This window comes from Dipodomys merriami, unplaced genomic scaffold, assembly GCF_024711535.1.
Source record: "Dipodomys merriami isolate MVZ:Mamm:240054 unplaced genomic scaffold, mDipMer1.0.p SCAF_28, whole genome shotgun sequence".
NCBI lineage: Eukaryota > Metazoa > Chordata > Mammalia > Rodentia > Heteromyidae > Dipodomys > Dipodomys merriami.
The window spans coordinates 598,813-616,168 of NW_027204270.1; the positions used below are offsets into that span (position 1 = coordinate 598,813).

The 17,356-nt window shown below is 63.2% G+C and overlaps 1 protein-coding gene across 6 annotated transcripts; it reads left to right on the forward strand.

Annotated features, from left to right (window-relative positions):
• Positions 1-3,359: 3,359 nt before the first annotated feature.
• Mib2 (MIB E3 ubiquitin protein ligase 2) lies at positions 3,360-16,630 on the forward strand. Of its 6 annotated transcripts, XM_070037071.1 has the most exons (21): positions 3,361-3,518; positions 4,383-4,470; positions 4,625-4,732; positions 9,204-9,472; positions 9,555-9,726; positions 11,612-11,718; positions 11,803-11,997; positions 12,094-12,236; positions 12,353-12,460; positions 13,408-13,512; positions 13,584-13,746; positions 13,826-13,959; positions 14,037-14,185; positions 14,262-14,418; positions 14,510-14,670; positions 14,755-14,881; positions 14,961-15,194; positions 15,551-15,729; positions 15,801-15,985; positions 16,075-16,140; positions 16,311-16,630. In XM_070037071.1, exons 4-21 carry the CDS (start codon positions 9,226-9,228, stop codon positions 16,550-16,552), a joined length of 2,874 nt encoding a protein of 957 aa, XP_069893172.1. In that variant the 5' UTR covers positions 3,361-3,518; positions 4,383-4,470; positions 4,625-4,732; positions 9,204-9,225; the 3' UTR covers positions 16,553-16,630. The 6 variants fall into 6 exon arrangements, with proteins under 6 accessions (XP_069893175.1, XP_069893173.1, XP_069893172.1 ...); XM_070037074.1 differs by lacking the exon at positions 4,625-4,732 and having other exon boundaries at positions 3,360-3,518; positions 16,435-16,630; XM_070037072.1 differs by lacking the exon at positions 4,625-4,732 and having other exon boundaries at positions 3,360-3,518; positions 12,365-12,460.
• The last annotated feature ends 726 nt before the right edge of the window (positions 16,631-17,356 follow it).

Genomic DNA, 17,356 nt, shown 5'->3' on the forward strand with positions numbered 1-17,356 from the left:
GAGGAGAGTACTGAGGGGAGTCCTGAGGGGAGTCCTGAGGGGAGTCCTGAGGAGAGTACTGAGGGGAGTCCTGAGGGGAGTCCTGAGGGGAGTCCTGAGGGGAGTCCTGAGGGGAGTCCTGAGGAGTCCTGAGGGGAGTCCTGAGGGGAGTCCTGAGGGGAGTCCTGAGGGGAGTCCTGAGGAGAGTCCTGAGGAGTCCTGAGGAGAGTCCTGAGGGGAGTCCTGAGGGGAGTCCTGAGGGGAGTCCTGAGGAGAGTCCTGAGGAGTCCTGAGGGGAGTCCTGAGGAGAGTCCTGAGGAGTCCTGAGGAGAGTCCTGAGGAGAGTCCTGAGGGGAGTCCTGAGGGGAGTCCTGAGGAGTCCTGAGGGGAGTCCTGAGGGGAGTCCTGAGGAGTCCTGAGGAGAGTCCTGAGGAGAGTCCTGAGGGGAGTCCTGAGGGGAGTCCTGAGGAGTCCTGAGGGGAGTCCTGAGGGGAGTCCTGAGGGGAGTCCTGAGGGGAGTCCTGAGGAGTCCTGAGGAGAGTCCTGAGGAGTCCTGAGGGGAGTCCTGAGGGGAGTCCTGAGGGGAGTCCTGAGGAGTCCTGAGGGGAGTCCTGAGGGGAGTCCTGAGGGGAGTCCTGAGGAGAGTCCTGAGGGGAGTCCTGAGGAGAGTCCTGAGGGGAGTCCTGAGGGGAGTCCTGAGGAGAGTCCTGAGGAGAGTCCTGAGGGGAGTCCTGAGGGGAGTCCTGAGGAGTCCTGAGGGGAGTCCTGAGGGGAGTCCTGAGGGGAGTCCTGAGGAGTCCTGAGGGGAGTCCTGAGGGGAGTCCTGAGGAGTCCTGAGGGGAGTCCTGAGGGGAGTCCTGAGGGGAGTCCTGAGGGGAGTCCTGAGGGGAGTCCTGAGGGGAGTCCTGAGGGGAGTCCTGAGGAGAGTCCTGAGGGGAGTCCTGAGGAGAGTCCTGAGGGGAGTCCTGAGGGGAGTCCTGAGGAGAGTCCTGAGGAGTCCTGAGGGGAGTCCTGAGGAGAGTCCTGAGGAGAGTCCTGAGGAGAGTCCTGAGGGGAGTCCTGAGGGGAGTCCTGAGGGGAGTCCTGAGGAGTCCTGAGGGGAGTCCTGAGGAGTCCTGAGGGGAGTCCTGAGGGGAGTCCTGAGGGGAGTCCTGAGGGGAGTCCTGAGGAGAGTCCTGAGGAGTCCTGAGGGGAGTCCTGAGGAGTCCTGAGGAGTCCTGAGGGGAGTCCTGAGGGGAGTCCTGAGGAGAGTCCTGAGGGGAGTCCTGAGGGGAGTCCTGAGGAGAGTCCTGAGGAGTCCTGAGGGGAGTCCTGAGGAGTCCTGAGGGGAGTCCTGAGGGGAGTCCTGAGGGGAGTCCTGAGGAGAGTCCTGAGGGGAGTCCTGAGGGGAGTCCTGAGGAGAGTCCTGAGGGGAGTCCTGAGGAGAGTCCTGAGGGGAGTCCTGAGGGGAGTCCTGAGGGGAGTCCTGAGGGGAGTCCTGAGGAGTCCTGAGGAGTCCTGAGGGGAGTCCTGAGGAGAGTCCTGAGGGGAGTCCTGAGGAGAGTCCTGAGGGGAGTCCTGAGGGGAGTCCTGAGGGGAGTCCTGAGGGGAGTCCTGAGGGGAGTCCTGAGGAGTCCTGAGGAGAGTCCTGAGGGGAGCACAGAGGGGTCCTGAGGGGAGCACAGAGGGGAGTCCTGAGGGGAGTCCTGAGGGGAGTCCTGAGGGGAGTCCTGAGGAGTCCTGAGGAGTCCTGAGGGGAGTCCTGAGGAGTCCTGAGGGGAGTCCTGAGGAGAGTCCTGAGGGGAGTCCTGAGGAGAGTCCTGAGGGGAGTCCTGAGGGGAGTCCTGAGGGGAGTCCTGAGGAGAGTCCTGAGGGGAGTCCTGAGGGGAGTCCTGAGGAGAGTCCTGAGGGGAGTCCTGAGGGGAGTCCTGAGGGGAGTCCTGAGGAGAGTCCTGAGGGGAGTCCTGAGGAGAGTCCTGAGGAGAGTCCTGAGGGGAGTCCTGAGGGGAGTCCTGAGGGGAGTCCTGAGGAGAGTCCTGAGGGGAGTCCTGCAGGGTCCTGAGGGGAGTCCTGAGGGGAGTCCTGAGGGGAGTCCTGAGGGGAGCACAGAGGGGTCCTGAGGGGAGCACAGAGGGGTCCTGAGGAGTTTAGGGGGGAGGGAGCAACAAAGAAGTAGAGCAAGGGAGAGGGGAGACACAGTTGAGAGAGGCAGCAGGAGGGGAAGGCTGCTGGCGTTGAGCAGGGCAGGCCTGAGGAGGGCAAGGCCTGCAGGGCCCACTTGGGGCCTCCCTCTAGGAAGGCCTGGAAAAGTGCCTCCCAGCGCAGAGCAGGATCTCCTGTGGAGACTGGAGACTTCTGCCGGGGAGGAAGGAGCTTTGGAGTTTCGGATGTCCAGGGTTGGAGGTTTGCAGACCATTAATAAAGGCCGGGCTGCCCATTGAGGCTTGGAGGCTGGTGGTGGAGGCTGCGCTTGATTCGGGGTACCCACCCAGGGCAAGGTAGTAGCAGCCCCTTTTCGGTGTAAATCGTGTAAACAAACTTCTTTCGTCACCTTTAACCCCGCCTCGATGGATGGCCTCGCTCTCTTGAGGCGGTACGTGCGCTTGCCTCCAGTCCCGCTTTTCGTTGGTTAACTGCAGATGGAGTCTCGAGGCCCTTCTGCGGGTGCAAGCGCGATTCCGTCCCATACACACACGACGGGCACCGCCACTCTAGAGCAGCACCGCCGGAAGCTGAGCCTGCTCGAGCCCTGCCACCGCGTCTCCACAGCAACGGCATGCGTCCTCGGAGCCCGCACCGCGCAGGCGCGAGGGCGGCGCCGCGTCGTCCCCGCCCCTGACGTACTACCACGCACCAGGTAGGGCGGGGCCGTGGGGGGTCTGCGCAGTGGGGCCCGGCCCAACCGACGCCTCCTCCGCATGAGGACGGGGCTTGCCCAGGCCGCCGGCCGCGGTGCACCCCGGTTCGCCCCCTGCTCTCCCGAGCGTGAGCACGTTTTCGGGGCGCCCCGCGGGCACGCAGAGCGCCTGAGTGCCCGGCCTGCCGCTGGGACGTCACGCGCGGGTTCTCGCGGGAGTCGCCGCCGCTTCCAACCCCCTCGTAGGAACTACAGTTCCCGGCAGGCCTCGCGGCGCCCGGGCCGAGGGAGGTCGCGGCGGGGCGGCCGGGTGGGCTCGCGGGGGCGGGGCGGCCTGGCCCGGCGCGGCTGAGGGCCGGGACGCCGCGGGCTGAGCTGCCGCCGGGCGGCCGCCGCCCCTGGGGCGCCGCCCGGGCTCTGCGCTTCCCCGGGCCGAGCGGGTGCGCAGCAACTCGGGGCGAGTGGGCGCCCGGAGGCCTCCGCGGCCGCCGGCCCGGCCGGGCGCTCCGGTGGATCCCAGCGGCCCGGGCGCCGCGGCGGGCGGGGGGCGGGGGGCGGGGGCCGCGGCCGCCGGCCCGGGCGGGCGCCAACTGCGTCTTGCGCCCGGGCCTCAGGGTTCGACTCGGGGCTTGCGCAGAAGCCCGGCCCGGCGGCCGAGCCCCGGCGCCGCCCAGGCCGAGAGGGAGACGGTGGACGCCGGCAGGTGAGCGCCGGGCGGGCGCGGCGCGGCGCCGGGTCCGGGGCTGTGCTGGTGTCCGGGGTGCACGGCGCGGTGGGGAGCGGGAGGCCGTCCGGACGGCCTGAGGCTGAGAGCCGCATGAGCGCCCGCGGACCGCTGGTGGGCACCCAGGGGGTGGGGGACGGGAGCCCCAGCTCCAGCCCTGGACCTTTCTGGAAGGTCGTCTGGCTCTACACGCCACCCCAGCCTGTTGCTGCGGATGCAACAAGTATCCGCATATCGCTGTCCAGCTCAAGGTCAGCCTAGGCCACGGGTGGGTCAGCCCGGCTTGGAAGGCCCGAGCGCCTCCGGCGAGGCGGCCACCCCAGCAGTGAGGGCAGCCCAAACCTCCCTGCGTTCCCCAGCTTCTCCATCGCCAGCTCCACCCCTTTCCAGTCAGCCTGTCTCCAGTGGCACCCAGGATGTCCACCTGCATCTTGGCCAGAGCTACAAGACAGGAGCCTGTGATGAACCAGTTTGTGCCAGTTTGTGCCACACAATGTCAGTTCAGACACAGCTGGAGGTGCCCAGAGTGGGGCTCTATCGTGTAACTGTTCTGAATAAAAGCAGTCACTAAACATGATTTATATGGCTTTGTAAACCCTTCTAATAAAAATATTCACAAATAAGGGACAGTGCCCAGCTCCCCTCCCCTCCCCCCCTCCCCGGCCCTCATACATCCCCTAAGTGATGGCCATTGGCCATTTCTCCTGCAAAGAGATACCACCAGGCACCAGCAGCCTCTATAACCACAGTATTCACAGTGGTAACTGCTAGCCTCTACAACCACCTCTCCTGGACTGGCTTACCACTTGATTTCTGTGTTGGCAATGGCTGTATTTTCTACAGGAAATCTTGGTTGCTGAGCAAGTTTGTGACCCAGGAAGTAGCAGCTGAAACCTTGGGATGCTGATTTGAGGCTGCTGTGTACTCTGAGGTGAGTTCTGATTTTTTTTTTTTTTTTTTTGGTCGGTCATGGGGCTTGAACTCTGGGCCTGGGCACTGTCCCTCAGCTCTTCAGCTCAAGGCGAGCGCTCTACCACTTGAGCTACAGCGCCACTTCTGGTTTTCTGGTGGTTTATTGGAGATAGGAGTCTCACGGTCTCTCCTGCCCGGGCTGGCTTTGAACCGCGATCCTCAGATCTCAGCCTCCTGAGTAGCTAGGATTACAGGCGTGAGCCACCAGCGCCCGGCCTGAGGTGAGTTCTGATTTTGCTATAGCACATTTACCAGTCAGGCCCTAGCTCTCTGACTTCCCCAGTGTCCATTGTAGATGTGCCTACCAGCTACTAAGGGTGTCCAGGAGCAGGCCAGAGACATGGCTCTTAAACTCTGGGGCAGATGGCAGAGTCCAGGACTCCTGATAAAGGAAAAAGTTGACCAACTCTGTAGGTAAATTTCCCACTGATAGTGCACATGTACAGCATATTGCAGAGTTCAGCATCCTTGGGTGTGACATATTAGCTGTGTGTTTACAAGAGGGATGCAAAGCGATGGTTTTGTAACTTCCTATGGATTTGAAGGTATGGCTGCCTTTATACCTTGGTGTTAATGGCGCAGCTCTTGGGTTGTACTAGGTGCTGCTCATTAGAGCCCTTTCACTATATTGAGTGGGGCTCTTAAAAAGCTATGGGCTCAGGGCTGGGAAGGTGGCTCAGTGGTAGAGTGCTTGCCTTGCATACATGAAGTTCTGGGTTCTTTTCTCAGCACCACATAAGCAGAAGAAGCCAGAAGTGGCTCTGTGGCTCAGGTGTTAGATGCTAGCCTTGAGCTGAAGAGCTGAGGGACAGCGCCCAGGCCCCACGACTGACCAAAAAAAAAAAAAAAAAAAAAAAAAGCTATGGGCTATCTCTGGGAGACTTTGAGAGGTCAGCATGGGAATCGAGGTCAGTCTTGAGCATTAACATTTTCCATAGCACTCGATAGCTAAAGTTAACTGGCCATGAGTGGCTGTGGAGAGCCAGCTTTCTGGGTGCTCAGGGCTCACTCTGTGCTGAAGTTTTGTAGTGGTGGGGAAAGAAGATGGGAGCAGATAGCTCAGTGGCCTCTGGCTCCCTAGGAAGGGTTGGGGTATGGCCATCATCAGGAGCTAGGGTAGGGCAAGTCCAGGGAGGAGGACTACTCTTGGAGCACCACCCTCAGAGCTAGGCAGCCCATCTCCAAATAAGGCCCCCACTCCCACCACACTTGAGGGATTCCCGAGTCACGCCTGGTCACATGCTCATTGGATGCCTTGCAGCATGGCATTCTGGGTGCAGGGTAGTGTTCATGCAGGAAGGTACTTCCTGGATCTGCTGGGCACAGCACTTGTTGTCTGCTATGCTCAGGCTGTACCCAGTGCCCTTGGGACCTAAACTTCTCTCCCAATCCAGCTCTGGGCATGAAATGCTTATTTCTTGATCAAAGGAGAATAGTGATGACCAGAGGTGGTCAAAGGATGATTCCTTTGTTAGTAAGCTCCAGCAAACCCCTCATGTGGTCAGGATCGCCTTGCCATCTGAAGAGTGGGGCCTCCAGATGGAAAGGACTAAGATAGATGAAAGGCTTAGATGGGATCCAGGCCCTGACTGGAGAGTCCTTTCCCCGAACCCACCAAAGTCTCATCATTGCTTTCTGCCCCATCCTGTTGTGTTCCCATTTGCTACCCAGTATACCGTTGGTGAGACTTGAGTTAGGGAAGAGGCGTGAAGCTGACAGCAGGTGGACTGTGGCCAATGATGATGTCCTGGGTCCAGTAACAGTGGACCCACATGGCAGTCTGGAGGGAGGGAAAAGCTACCTGGTCCTTCAAGAGAACCTTAGAATGCTAATCCCAGGCTGCTTTGAGACCCAGGAGCCTGGTTGTATCTGTCCCTACACTAACAATGAGGCTGAGCTGGCAAGAGGTAGGTGCTCCTGAGAATGAGGCAGGGTGTAGATCCAGAGCTCAGTGGGTGGTAGTGCCTTGTGTGGACAGACTTCAGGCCTTGAGGGCCTGGCTTCTCACCACACCTGGCTCTGGGACAGCCTGCTAGGCTCTGGCCCGACTGGCTGCAGTGGTCTTGAGCCAGAGTATGAATGAAAGGTAAGCAGGGGCTGCTGGTTCTCTTTGCTGCCCACCTGTAGTTTCATAGAAGACAGTGTTCTCTGAACTGACCAGGCCCTGGAGACAGTGTTGGGTGTTGGGCTAGGATAGGAGCCGGGATGTGGAGTGGGACCCAGGTGGAGGTGTGGTGTGTACTTCCCTCCCCTTGTTACTCATCTAGCTCTTGGCTGGCCTCTGTTGTGTGTTTGAGTGTGCTGCCACGCCCCAGGCTAGAACTGGCAGGGCCTTGGCCTGGCTGACAGTATCTTTTCCAGCTGGTCGGTTGTGGGGCTTGAACTCTCGGCTTGGGCACTGATCCTGAGCTCTTTAGCTCAAGGCAAGTGCTCTACCATTTGAGCCACAGCGCCACTTCTGGTTTTCTGGTAGTTGGAGATAGGAGTCTCATGGACTTTCCTACCCAAGCTGGCTTTGAACCTAGATCCACAGATCTCAGCCTCCTGAGTAACTGGGATTGCAGGCGTGAGCCACTGGTACCCAGCTCTTCTCTGGTCTTTGGTTGTGTCTTAGCCAGGCTCAGGCAGCTCTCTGGCCTCCTGTGAGAGCTGAGTTTAAAGTTCTGGAGTGAGACTTATGTTGGCCCTCCTGTCCCCTGCAGTGCTAGACAGTTCACTTCCCAGCTACAGATTCTGCTGCGTAAATGAGGCAGAGAGGAAGCTTGTGGTCTGGGAGTTTCTCAACCCTCCCACTGTTCAAGTTCTGTCTTTCCTGTGCATTTATGTGCTGAGCATGGTGATTCAGGCCTGTAATTCCAGCACTCAGGAGGCAGAGGCAGGAATATTGAAATTCAAGGGTAGCCTAGGTGTATAGTGAGTTTGAAGCTAGCCTGCGCCAGATAGCAAGATCCTGTCACAAACAAACCTATTTTGTTGGCGAGACTATTCGAGAATAGTACAATGCCACGTGTAGGCCACATTGGCAACCCAAAGCAAATGCTTGAAAGCAGGCCTGTGGCTGGCACTGTGGTACTCTACATCTGCTGGCCCCGCTGTAAACTTCTGTAAGTGGAAATCACTGTAGTGGGTGCTTGGCTACCTTCCGTCCACATCTGTGAGCCTTGCCTTGCTTCTAGCTTTTTGTGATTATTTGGAGATAAGCAGTCTCCTAGGTTTCTCTGCCTTGGCTGACTCTGAATGATGACCCTCAGGTCTCAGCTAGGATTATAGGTGCAAGCCACCTCACCTGGCCTGTATGATATCTTTATCATTGGTGCTGGGGATATCTTCTCTCATAGGCTGTTACCTATTAACTTATTTAGTGGCAACCTCTGCCCCCATTCAAGGTTGGCATTTTACCACTGCTTAATTGTTCCCCTGCCCCACACACTGGTTAACTGGAGATAAGATGGTCTCATGGTCTTCTCTGCCTGTGCTGGCTTTGAATTGAGGTGGATCTCAGTCTCCAGAGTAGCTAGGATTATAGGTGTGAGCCACCAGGCTGCCTGATTTTTTTTTTTAATTTTTATTTATTTATTTTTGGTTGTGGGGCTTGAACTCTGGGCCTGGGTGCTGTCCCTCAGCTTTCAGCTCAAGGCTAGTGCTCTACCACTTGAGCCATAGCACCACTTCCAGCTTTTTCTGCTTATGTGGTGCTGAGGAATCGATCCCAGGGCCTCATGCATGCAAGGCAAGCACTCTACCACTAAGCCACCTTCCCAGCCCCTCATTTTTAAAAAATTTTTGGTGCAGGGGCTGGGAAGGTGGCTCAGTGGTAGAGCGCTTGCCTTGCATGCCTGAGGCCCTGGGTTCGATTCCTCAGCACCACATAAGCAAAAAAGAAAAAAGCTGGAAGTGGCGCCGTGGCTCAAGTGGTAGAGCGCTAGCTTTGAGCTGAAGAGCTGAGGGACAGCGCCCAGGCCCAGAGTTCAGGCCCCACGACCGGACCCAAAAAAAAGTCTCATGAAGCTGTGTGCTGATCGCTCACAATTGTAATCCTAGCTACTCAGGGTGAGGTCTCAGGATTGTGGCTCAAGGCCAGCCCAGGGAAGAAACTGGGAGACTTATCTCCAGTTAACCACCAGAAAACCAGAAGTGGAGCAGTGGCTCAAGTGGTTGAGTGTTAGCCTTGAGCAAAAAAGCTCAATGGCAGTGTCCAACTGTTGAGTTCATACCTCAAGATTGGCACACCTGCCCATGCATGTACACATACACATACATGTACGCATTCACACACGGATGTACTGATGGTACACTGATAGCCAGCAGAAAAACAGTGTTGGAGTTGTTCGGTTGGTAGAATGCCAGCCAGAGAGCAAAAGTACTGAGTTTGAGTCCTGGTCTTGAACCTGGAAAAAAGAAAGAACAGTAGTCCATGTCCATACCACGCCAGGCTTCCCATGGTGGGACCGACTGTGGACCCTCATTGGTGTTCCCTCCTCTTGATCTCCCTCTTCAGCACAGACCAGTGCATCTGTGACCTGCCTTCCTGGACTCCAGGAGCACACCTGCTGTCTCTTTCTGCTTGGCTCTTTTGAGTTGATTCTCTGCTTCTGGTCTAGCCCTCTCTCCCAGAACACCCACCGTAGGTGTCCTACAGCAAGGTGGCCATGTGGCCTTCTGATGTGTCCTGAGGGTGCTTTCTGTTGGCAGGTCCCTAAGTAGCCCCACCACCATGGACCTGGACCCCCAGGCGGGTGTGCAGGTGGGCATGCGCGTGGTGCGCGGCGTGGACTGGAAGTGGGGCCAGCAGGACGGAGGTGAGGGCGGCGTGGGCACGGTGGTGGAGCTGGGCCGCCACGGCAGCCCCTCAACACCCGACCGCACAGTTGTCGTACAGTGGGACCAGGGCACCCGCACCAACTACCGCGCTGGCTACCAGGGTGCCCACGACCTGCTGCTCTACGACAACGCACAGATTGGTATGTGGCGGCACGGGACAGGGCGGCCACGGTGGGGTGGGCCAGAGGCAGGGCTGCAGCCCCACTGACCACGCCCCTCCAGGCATCCGCCACCCCAACATCATCTGCGACTGCTGCAAGAAGCACGGGCTGCGTGGCATGCGCTGGAAGTGCCGCGTCTGCTTCGACTACGACCTCTGCACACAGTGCTACATGCACAGCAAGCACGACCTGGCCCACGCCTTCGAGCGCTACGAGACGGCCCACTCCCGCCCGTGAGTCCCCCCCCCTGCCAGCAGCCCACTCCCACCTGTGAGTCCCCCCCCCCCCGCCAGCGGCCCACTCCCGCCCGTGAGTCCCCCCCCTGCCAGCCCACTCCCGCCCGTGAGTCCCCCCCCTCAGCAGCCCACTCCCACCCGTGAGTCCCCCCCCCCCCCCTCAGCAGCCCACTCCCGCCCGTGAGTCCCCCCCCCCCAGCAGCCCACTCCCACCCGTGAGTCCCCCCCCGCCAGCAGCCCACTCCCACCCGTGAGTCCCCCCCCCGCCAGCAGCCCACTCCCACCCGTGAGTCCCCCCCCCCTGCCAGCAGCCCACTCCCACCCGTGAGTCCCCCCCCCTCCCCGCCAGCGGCCCACTCCCACCCGTGAGTCCCCCCCCCCCCCCCAGCAGCCCACTCCCGCCTGTGAGTCCCCCCCCCGCCAGCAGCCCACTCCCACCCGTGAGTCCCCCCCCCCCCCCGCCAGCGGCCCACTCCCACCCGTGAGTCCCCCCCCCCCCCCCAGCAGCCCACTCCCGCCTGTGAGTCCCCCCCCCGCCAGCAGCCCACTCCCACCCGTGAGTCCCCCCCCCCCCCCGCCAGCGGCCCACTCCCACCCGTGAGTCCCCCCCCCCCCGCCAGCAGCCCACTCCCACCCGTGAGTCCCCCCCCCCCGCCAGCAGCCCACTCCCACCCGTGAGTCCCCCCCCCCCCCGCCAGCGGCCCACTCCCACCCGTGAGTCCCCCCCCCCCCGCCAGCAGCCCACTCCCACCCGTGAGTCCCCCCTCCCCCCCAGCAGCCCACTCCCACCCGTGAGTCCCCCCCCCCCCGCCAGCGGCCCACTCCCACCCGTGAGTCCCCCCCCCGCCAGCGGCCCACTCCCGCCCGTGAGTCCCCCCCCCCCCGCCAGCAGCCCACTCCCACCCGTGAGTCCCCCCCCCGCCAGCAGCCCACTCCCACCCGTGAGTCCCCCCCCCCCCCCGCCAGCGGCCCACTCCCACCCGTGAGTCCCCCCCCCCCCCGCCAGCGGCCCACTCCCACCCGTGAGTCCCCCCCCCGCCAGCAGCCCACTCCCACCCGTGAGTCCCCCCCCCGCCAGCGGCCCACTCCCGCCTGTGAGTCCCCCCCCCGGCCAGCAGCCCACTCCCGCCCGTGAGTCCCCCCCCTCCCCCCCCCCCTGGCCAGCAGCCCACTCCCGCCCGTGAGTCCCCCCCCCCCCGGCCAGCAGCCTGCCCGCAGGGACAGGACAGGCAGGGCCTTCCTGAGACATTTCCTTCCAGGATGGCCAGGCTCTCGCTACCCCAGGGCCCTGAGCACTGGCACTAGACCACCCTGGGAGAAGCACCTTACCCCGGCTAGGTCTGCAAGATGAGTGCCATGGATGGTTCCTCACTGAGTGCGGTGCTTAGTACAGCTGCATGTAGAGTAGCCACCCTGTGTCCCCTGCACTGCCATCTGTCTCCTTGACCCTCTCCACATATGGAAAGACATGTTGTCTTATGTCCGTCTGTCTCAGCCAGCGTGTGGCAGGGGCACCTGTGTGCTGCTGTCCAGCCAGGCCTGTGTTGTCCTTTGTTCCTCTTTCCCTGGGCCAGACTCTGCCCCTTTTCGCTGTGAGACAGCGGACGGGACCAGATCACACACAGGCTGCTCACTGAGTGTCTTCCCAGTTCCCTTGTCTCAGCCTCCCCCCTCCCCCCCACCTTTGGCAAAACCCACTGAGCCTAGGAGCCCGGGCTGGCTCTCTTCCATCCTTACGTGTGGGTGAAGGGCACTAACCTGCCAGGAAGCCATGGGAGCCAGCATGCTTGTCCTGTACACCGCTGCTGTGAGCCCTGCTGTGTGGGGCAGGGCTGCCACCTTGCAGTGGCCTTAATAAGGCTCAGGACTTGTTCTCTTGCAGTGTCACGCTGAGTCCCCGCCAAGGCCTCTCTAGGATCCCGCTAAGGGGCATCTTTCAGGGAGCCAAGGTGGTGCGTGGCCCTGACTGGGAGTGGGGCTCCCAGGATGGTGAGTGGGGGCCGGAGGGGGCCGGGAGGTAGAGCTGGCCTTGGCACCCAGGCTTAGTTTGCTGGTGGGACCCTGTGTCCACAGGAGGGGAAGGGAAGCCAGGCCGTGTGGTGGACATCCGTGGCTGGGATGTGGAGACAGGCCGGAGTGTGGCCAGCGTGACGTGGGCAGACGGGACCACCAACGTGTACCGCGTGGGCCACAAGGGCAAGGTGGACCTCAAGTGTGTGGGCGAGGCGGCTGGCGGCTTCTACTACAAGGAACACCTCCCCAGGCTTGGTATGGGGCTGGTCCCTCCGGCCATAGCTGGGCAGGGGCTGGCCGGTGCTGCCCAGGGGGAGTGCTGCCTGAGGCCTAGCCTGCCACCCTCCCCAGGCAAGCCAGCAGAGCTGCAGCGCAGGGTGAGTGCGGACAGCCAGCCTTTCCAGCGAGGAGACAAGGTCAAGTGTCTGTTGGACACAGACGTCCTGAGGGACATGCAGGAAGGCCACGGTGGCTGGAACCCCAGGATGGCGGAGGTGAGCCGCCGTGCCTCCCGAGCCCCTCGTGTCCCCCTCCCACGCCCTCTGGACTCTGCCCTTGGCCCGCCCGGGAGTCCAACCCAGCCCAGCCATAGTCTCCATGACCACCACAGTTTATCGGACAGACGGGCACCGTGCACCGCATCACGGACCGTGGGGACGTGCGTGTGCAGTTCAACCATGAGACCCGCTGGACCTTCCATCCTGGGGCTCTCACAAAGGTGCCTAGGGGAACAGGGCTGAGCCTCCTCCATTTGCTTCTCTAATCCCCTCTGTGTGCCTGCTTGGCCCTGGGCGTGGTCAGGAGAGGACTGAGTTCCTGACCTGAAGGAAGGGGAAGAGCCCAGTGGGTGGAGTGGGGTGCCTGGGAGGGGGAGGGGGACGGGGAGGCGGAGGCTGCAGCAGGCAGGACCACAGCTCTGAAGGCAGGAGGCAGACAGCACAGGGAGACAGCCCGTGGGGCTGCTTGCAGCAGCAGCACGGAACACCTGGGAGGGGCTCTGGGGGAGGGAGGTCCATGAAAGTGTTAGAGGGGTGTCGGAAGGGTAGGGGAGCCAAGCTGGGCCGTCTAAGAGGGGCTAGGTGGCCAGCAGTTGGGACTAAGGAAGGAATCAGGGCTCCCCTGTGAACCTAGAGTCCAGGGAAGGTGGTTTCGGGAAGCAGGGATGGGCAGTGGGACAGGTGTACTGTGAGTTCACTGCACGCCAGGGTATGGGACGGGCATAGGTCCCGGAGGCATATTCCCATCTCCCTTCTCCATCCGCAACCCACCCCATGTGGGGCTGGTACCCCACTCTTGCTCTGACTTCTGTCCCAGGCCTGCTCCCTCTGGGCCCTGCCTCCGCCCTGGGCTGCCCCCACTGTGCTGGGCATGCTGGCAGTGGCCCCCTTGGAACCGGAGGCCTGGGCCTTGCCCAGGTTGGCTCTGGGCAGGCCTAGATGCTGCCTCACCAGCCATCACCCTTGTGACTCGGGCTGGGCCTTCCAGCAGCCAACTGGACCCCCCTATGGCCCCCCTGAAGCCAAGACCCTCTGGTTGTACTTGGGGCAGGAACTGGGGTCAAGTTGAGGTCTGCTGGCCCTTGGGGCTCAGTGGGGTGTCCTCTCCCACCAGCCTGGGAAGCCAGGCATGGCTGGGGGACCCCTTACCTGCTTTTCTTTCACTCAGCACAACTCCTTCTGGGTGGGTGACGTGGTTCGGGTGATCGACGACCTGGACATGGTGAAGAGACTGCAGGCTGGACATGGTGAATGGACGGACGACATGGCCCCTGTACGTATCTTCCCTGCCCTACTGCTCTCTGCTTTGACCCCCAGACCTGCGGTAACTCCTACCTTCCTCAGGCCCTGGGCCGCGTGGGGAAGGTGGTCAAGGTGTTTGGAGACGGGAACCTGCGTGTGGCGGTTGGTGGCCAGCGGTGGACCTTCAGCCCGTCCTGCCTAGTGGCCTACCGGCCTGAGGAGGATGCCAACCTGGATGTGGCCGAGCGTGCCAGGGAGAACAAAAGTGTGACCCCGGCCCCTGTGGCGGGGGGCTGGGGGGGGAGGTGGCCCCTGGCCGGCATTGACCTCAGCCCTGTTCCCAGGCTCACTGAGCATGGCCCTGGACAAGCTGCGGGCCCAGAAGAATGACCCGGAGCACCCAGGGAAGCTGGTGGTGGAGGCAGCTCTGGGCAATGTGGCACGGGCTCTGGACCTGCTTCGGAGGCACCCTGAGCAGGCAAGCTCTGCCGGCCCCTCCCAGTACCCAGCAGCAGGCCAGCGGGTCCCGAGCTTACTTGCTGGCTCTTCTGGCAGGTGGACACCAAGAACCAAGGCAGGACTGCCCTGCAGGTGGCTGCCTACTTGGGCCAGGTGGAGCTGGTGCGGCTGCTGCTGCAAGCGAGAGCGGGCACAGACCTTGCCGATGAGGACGGCAACACCGCGCTGCACTATGCAGCCCTGGGGTGAGGCCCAGGCCCGCGCTGGGGTCCAGCTGGAAGGCTGAGTGCCCCTCCCTGACCCTGCTGCTTTTCCCTTCAGGAACCAGCCCGAGGCTGCCCGCATGCTCCTGAGTGCAGGGTGTGGGGCCGACGTCCTCAGCGGCTCCCGGAGCACAGCCCTGCATGTGGCTGTGCAGAGAGGCTTCCTAGAGGTGGTGAAGACCCTGTGTGAGCGTGGCTGTGACGTCAACTTGCCGGTGAGTGCCGGGCCTGGGTGCCCCCGACCTCCGCCAGGCCTGTCCTCGAAGTCACTGCCATGTGACCAACTGCCTCCCCCCACACCGACAGGATACCCATGCCGACACGCCCCTGCACTCCGCCATCTCTGCAGGCACCGCCGCCAGTGGCATTGTCGAGGTTCTCACTGAGGCGCCGGGGATTGACGTCACGGCCACCAACAGCCAGGGCTTCACACTGCTGCACCACGCTGCCCTCAAAGGCCACGTGCTGTGAGTGTGGGGGTGGGCGCTGCCGGCACCCACGCTCGCTCTGCTCCCTGCCACCCTGAGGATAGACCTCCCTGCTCCCAACAGAGCGGTTAGGAAGATCCTGGCTCGGGCACGGCAGCTGGTGGACGCCAAGAAGGAAGACGGTTTTACTGCACTGCACCTGGCTGCTCTAAACAACCACTGGGAGGTGGCCCAGGTTCTCATCCGAGAGGTGGGCGCAGGCCTGCCCCGGAGCCGGGGGACTGGGGCCAGTGGGGTCTCTGGGCTGAACCTGCACCCCCTCTCCCCAGGGGCGCTGTGACGTCAACGTGCGAAACCGGAAGCTCCAGTCCCCCCTGCATCTGGCTGTCCAGCAGGCCCATGTGGGGCTGGTGCCAGTGCTGGTGGACGCCGGCTGCTCTGTCAACACGGAGGATGAGGAGGGAGACACGGCCCTGCACGTGGCCCTGCACCGTCACCAGCTGCTGCCTCTGGTGGCTGACAGGGCAGGGGGGGACCCAGGGCCCTTGCAGCTGTTATCCAGGGTGAGGAAGGAAAGGAGGGAGGGAGGGAGGGAGGGACAGACTGCAGAGAGGGCCTGGACCACTCTACTTCCTACCTCTGGTGGTCCAGGGGACCCTTGGGTGTTCTGGGAAGGGAACCGTGATTATGAACCCCTGACCAACCTGGCGGGGGTGTGGGGGGACATGATGGGGGCGGGCTGGATGGAAGGAGTCGACAACTCATGTTTGCAGCTGCCTAGAAAGGGCACGTGTCCTTGTGGCCTGTCTGGCCCAGGAAGATTCTGTCACTCCAGGTTAGGGACACACCTTTCACTGGTGCTGCGGCTGCCGTCTGACGCATTCACAGACCCACTCACCACTGCTGTCCTGCTGCGCAGCTCCAAGCCTCCGGCCTCCCCGGGAATGCAGAGCTGTCGGTGGGTGCTGCGGTGGCCTGCTTCCTGGCACTGGAGGGCGCCGACGTGAACTATGCCAACCACCGGGGCCGGAGCCCGCTGGACCTGGCTGCCGAGGGCCATGTGCTCAAGGCCCTGCAGGGCTGCGCCCAGCGTTTCCGGTGAGCCCACACCCCCGGGGCGGGGGCAGCACCGTGGCTTGGGCCGGTTCAAGCCCCTTCCTCCACTGCAGGGAGCGGCAGGCGACCGGAGGGGGCTCTGCCCCCTGCCCTAGGCATGTGCTCACCACCCCCAACACCGTGACGAACCTGCACGTGGCCGCCACAGCGGGGCCAGAGGCAGCTGAGTGCCTGGTGTGCTCTGAGCTGGCGCTGCTGGTTCTGTTCTCTCCATGCCAGCACCGCACCGTGTGTGAGGGTGAGTGTGTGTGTGTGCAGTGTGTGTGCGGCTCTGAAGGCCTCGGCCGGCCTGCTCAGCTCAGCTCAGCTGTGTGCTGCTCCCTGCAGAGTGTGCACGCAGGATGAAGAAATGCATCCGGTGCCAGGTGGTCATCAGCAAGAAGCTGCGCCCAGGTGGGTGGGCCTGTGTGTGTGTGTGTGTGTCACACACGGCATTGAGCCCAGGTGGGAGGGCTGGCCACACCCACGCTCGCACTCACGCGCCCTCCGCGCCCAGGTGGGAGGGAGGGAGGGAGGCCCAGGCACGTGCGCGCCGTAGCCCCGCCCTCCCGCCCGTCCCGCAGATGGCTCGGAGGTGGCCGGCGCGGCCTCGGCGGCGCTCGGGCCCCCGCGGCAGCTGGTGGAGGAGCTGCAGAGCCGCTACCGGCAGATGGAGGAGCGCATCACCTGCCCCATCTGCATCGACAGCCACATCCGCCTCGTGTTCCAGTGCGGCCACGGCGCCTGCGCCCCGTGCGGCGCGGCGCTCAGCGCCTGCCCCATCTGCCGCCAGCCCATCCGCGACCGCATCCAGATCTTCGTGTGACCGCGCGGCCGCGCGTGACCCGCCGCCCGCCCTCCCCTCCCCCCTCCCCGCCCGTGTTTTATAAAGAGATTCACAGACCGCCTGCTGCCTGCCTGTGCGGGGGACGGGGGGCTGCGGGGACGGGGGGCTGGGGGGGACGCGCCTGTGAGCACACGCGGAGCCCCCGCGCTCTCCCGCCTCAGCCTGTCCGGCCCGCGCGCCCGGCCCGGGCTCCTGCTCCCCTGCCGCCTGGAGCCTCGGGCTGCCCAGGAATTCCAGGCTCCGCGGGCAGAACCCGCTCCTGCTCCTCCTCGCCGCGGGCGCCCGCCCTCCCCACCCGGGCCCTCTCCACGCGGGGCCCTCCCCACCCGGGCCCTCTCCACACGGGGCCCTCTCCACGCGGGGTCCTCTCCCCTCTCCACGCAGGGCCCTCCCCACCAGGGCCCTCTCCACGCGGGGTCCTCTCCCCTCTCCACGCGGGGCCCTCCCCACCAGGGCCCTCTCCACGCGGGGCCCTCCCCACCAGGGCCCTCTCCACGCAGGGCCCTCTCCACGCGGGGCCCTCTCCACGCGGGGCCCTCCCCACCAGGGCCCTCTCCACGCGGGGTCCTCCCCACCAGGGCCCTCTCCACGCGGGGTCCTCTCCCCACCAGGGCCCTCTCCACGCGGGGCCCTCTCCACGCGGGGTCCTCTCCCCTCTCCACGCAGGGCCCTCCCCACCAGGGCCCTCTCCACGCGGGGCCCTCCCCACCAGGGCCCTCTCCACGCGGGGCCCTCCCCACCAGGGCCCTCTCCACGCGGGGTCCTCTCCCCTCTCCACGCAGG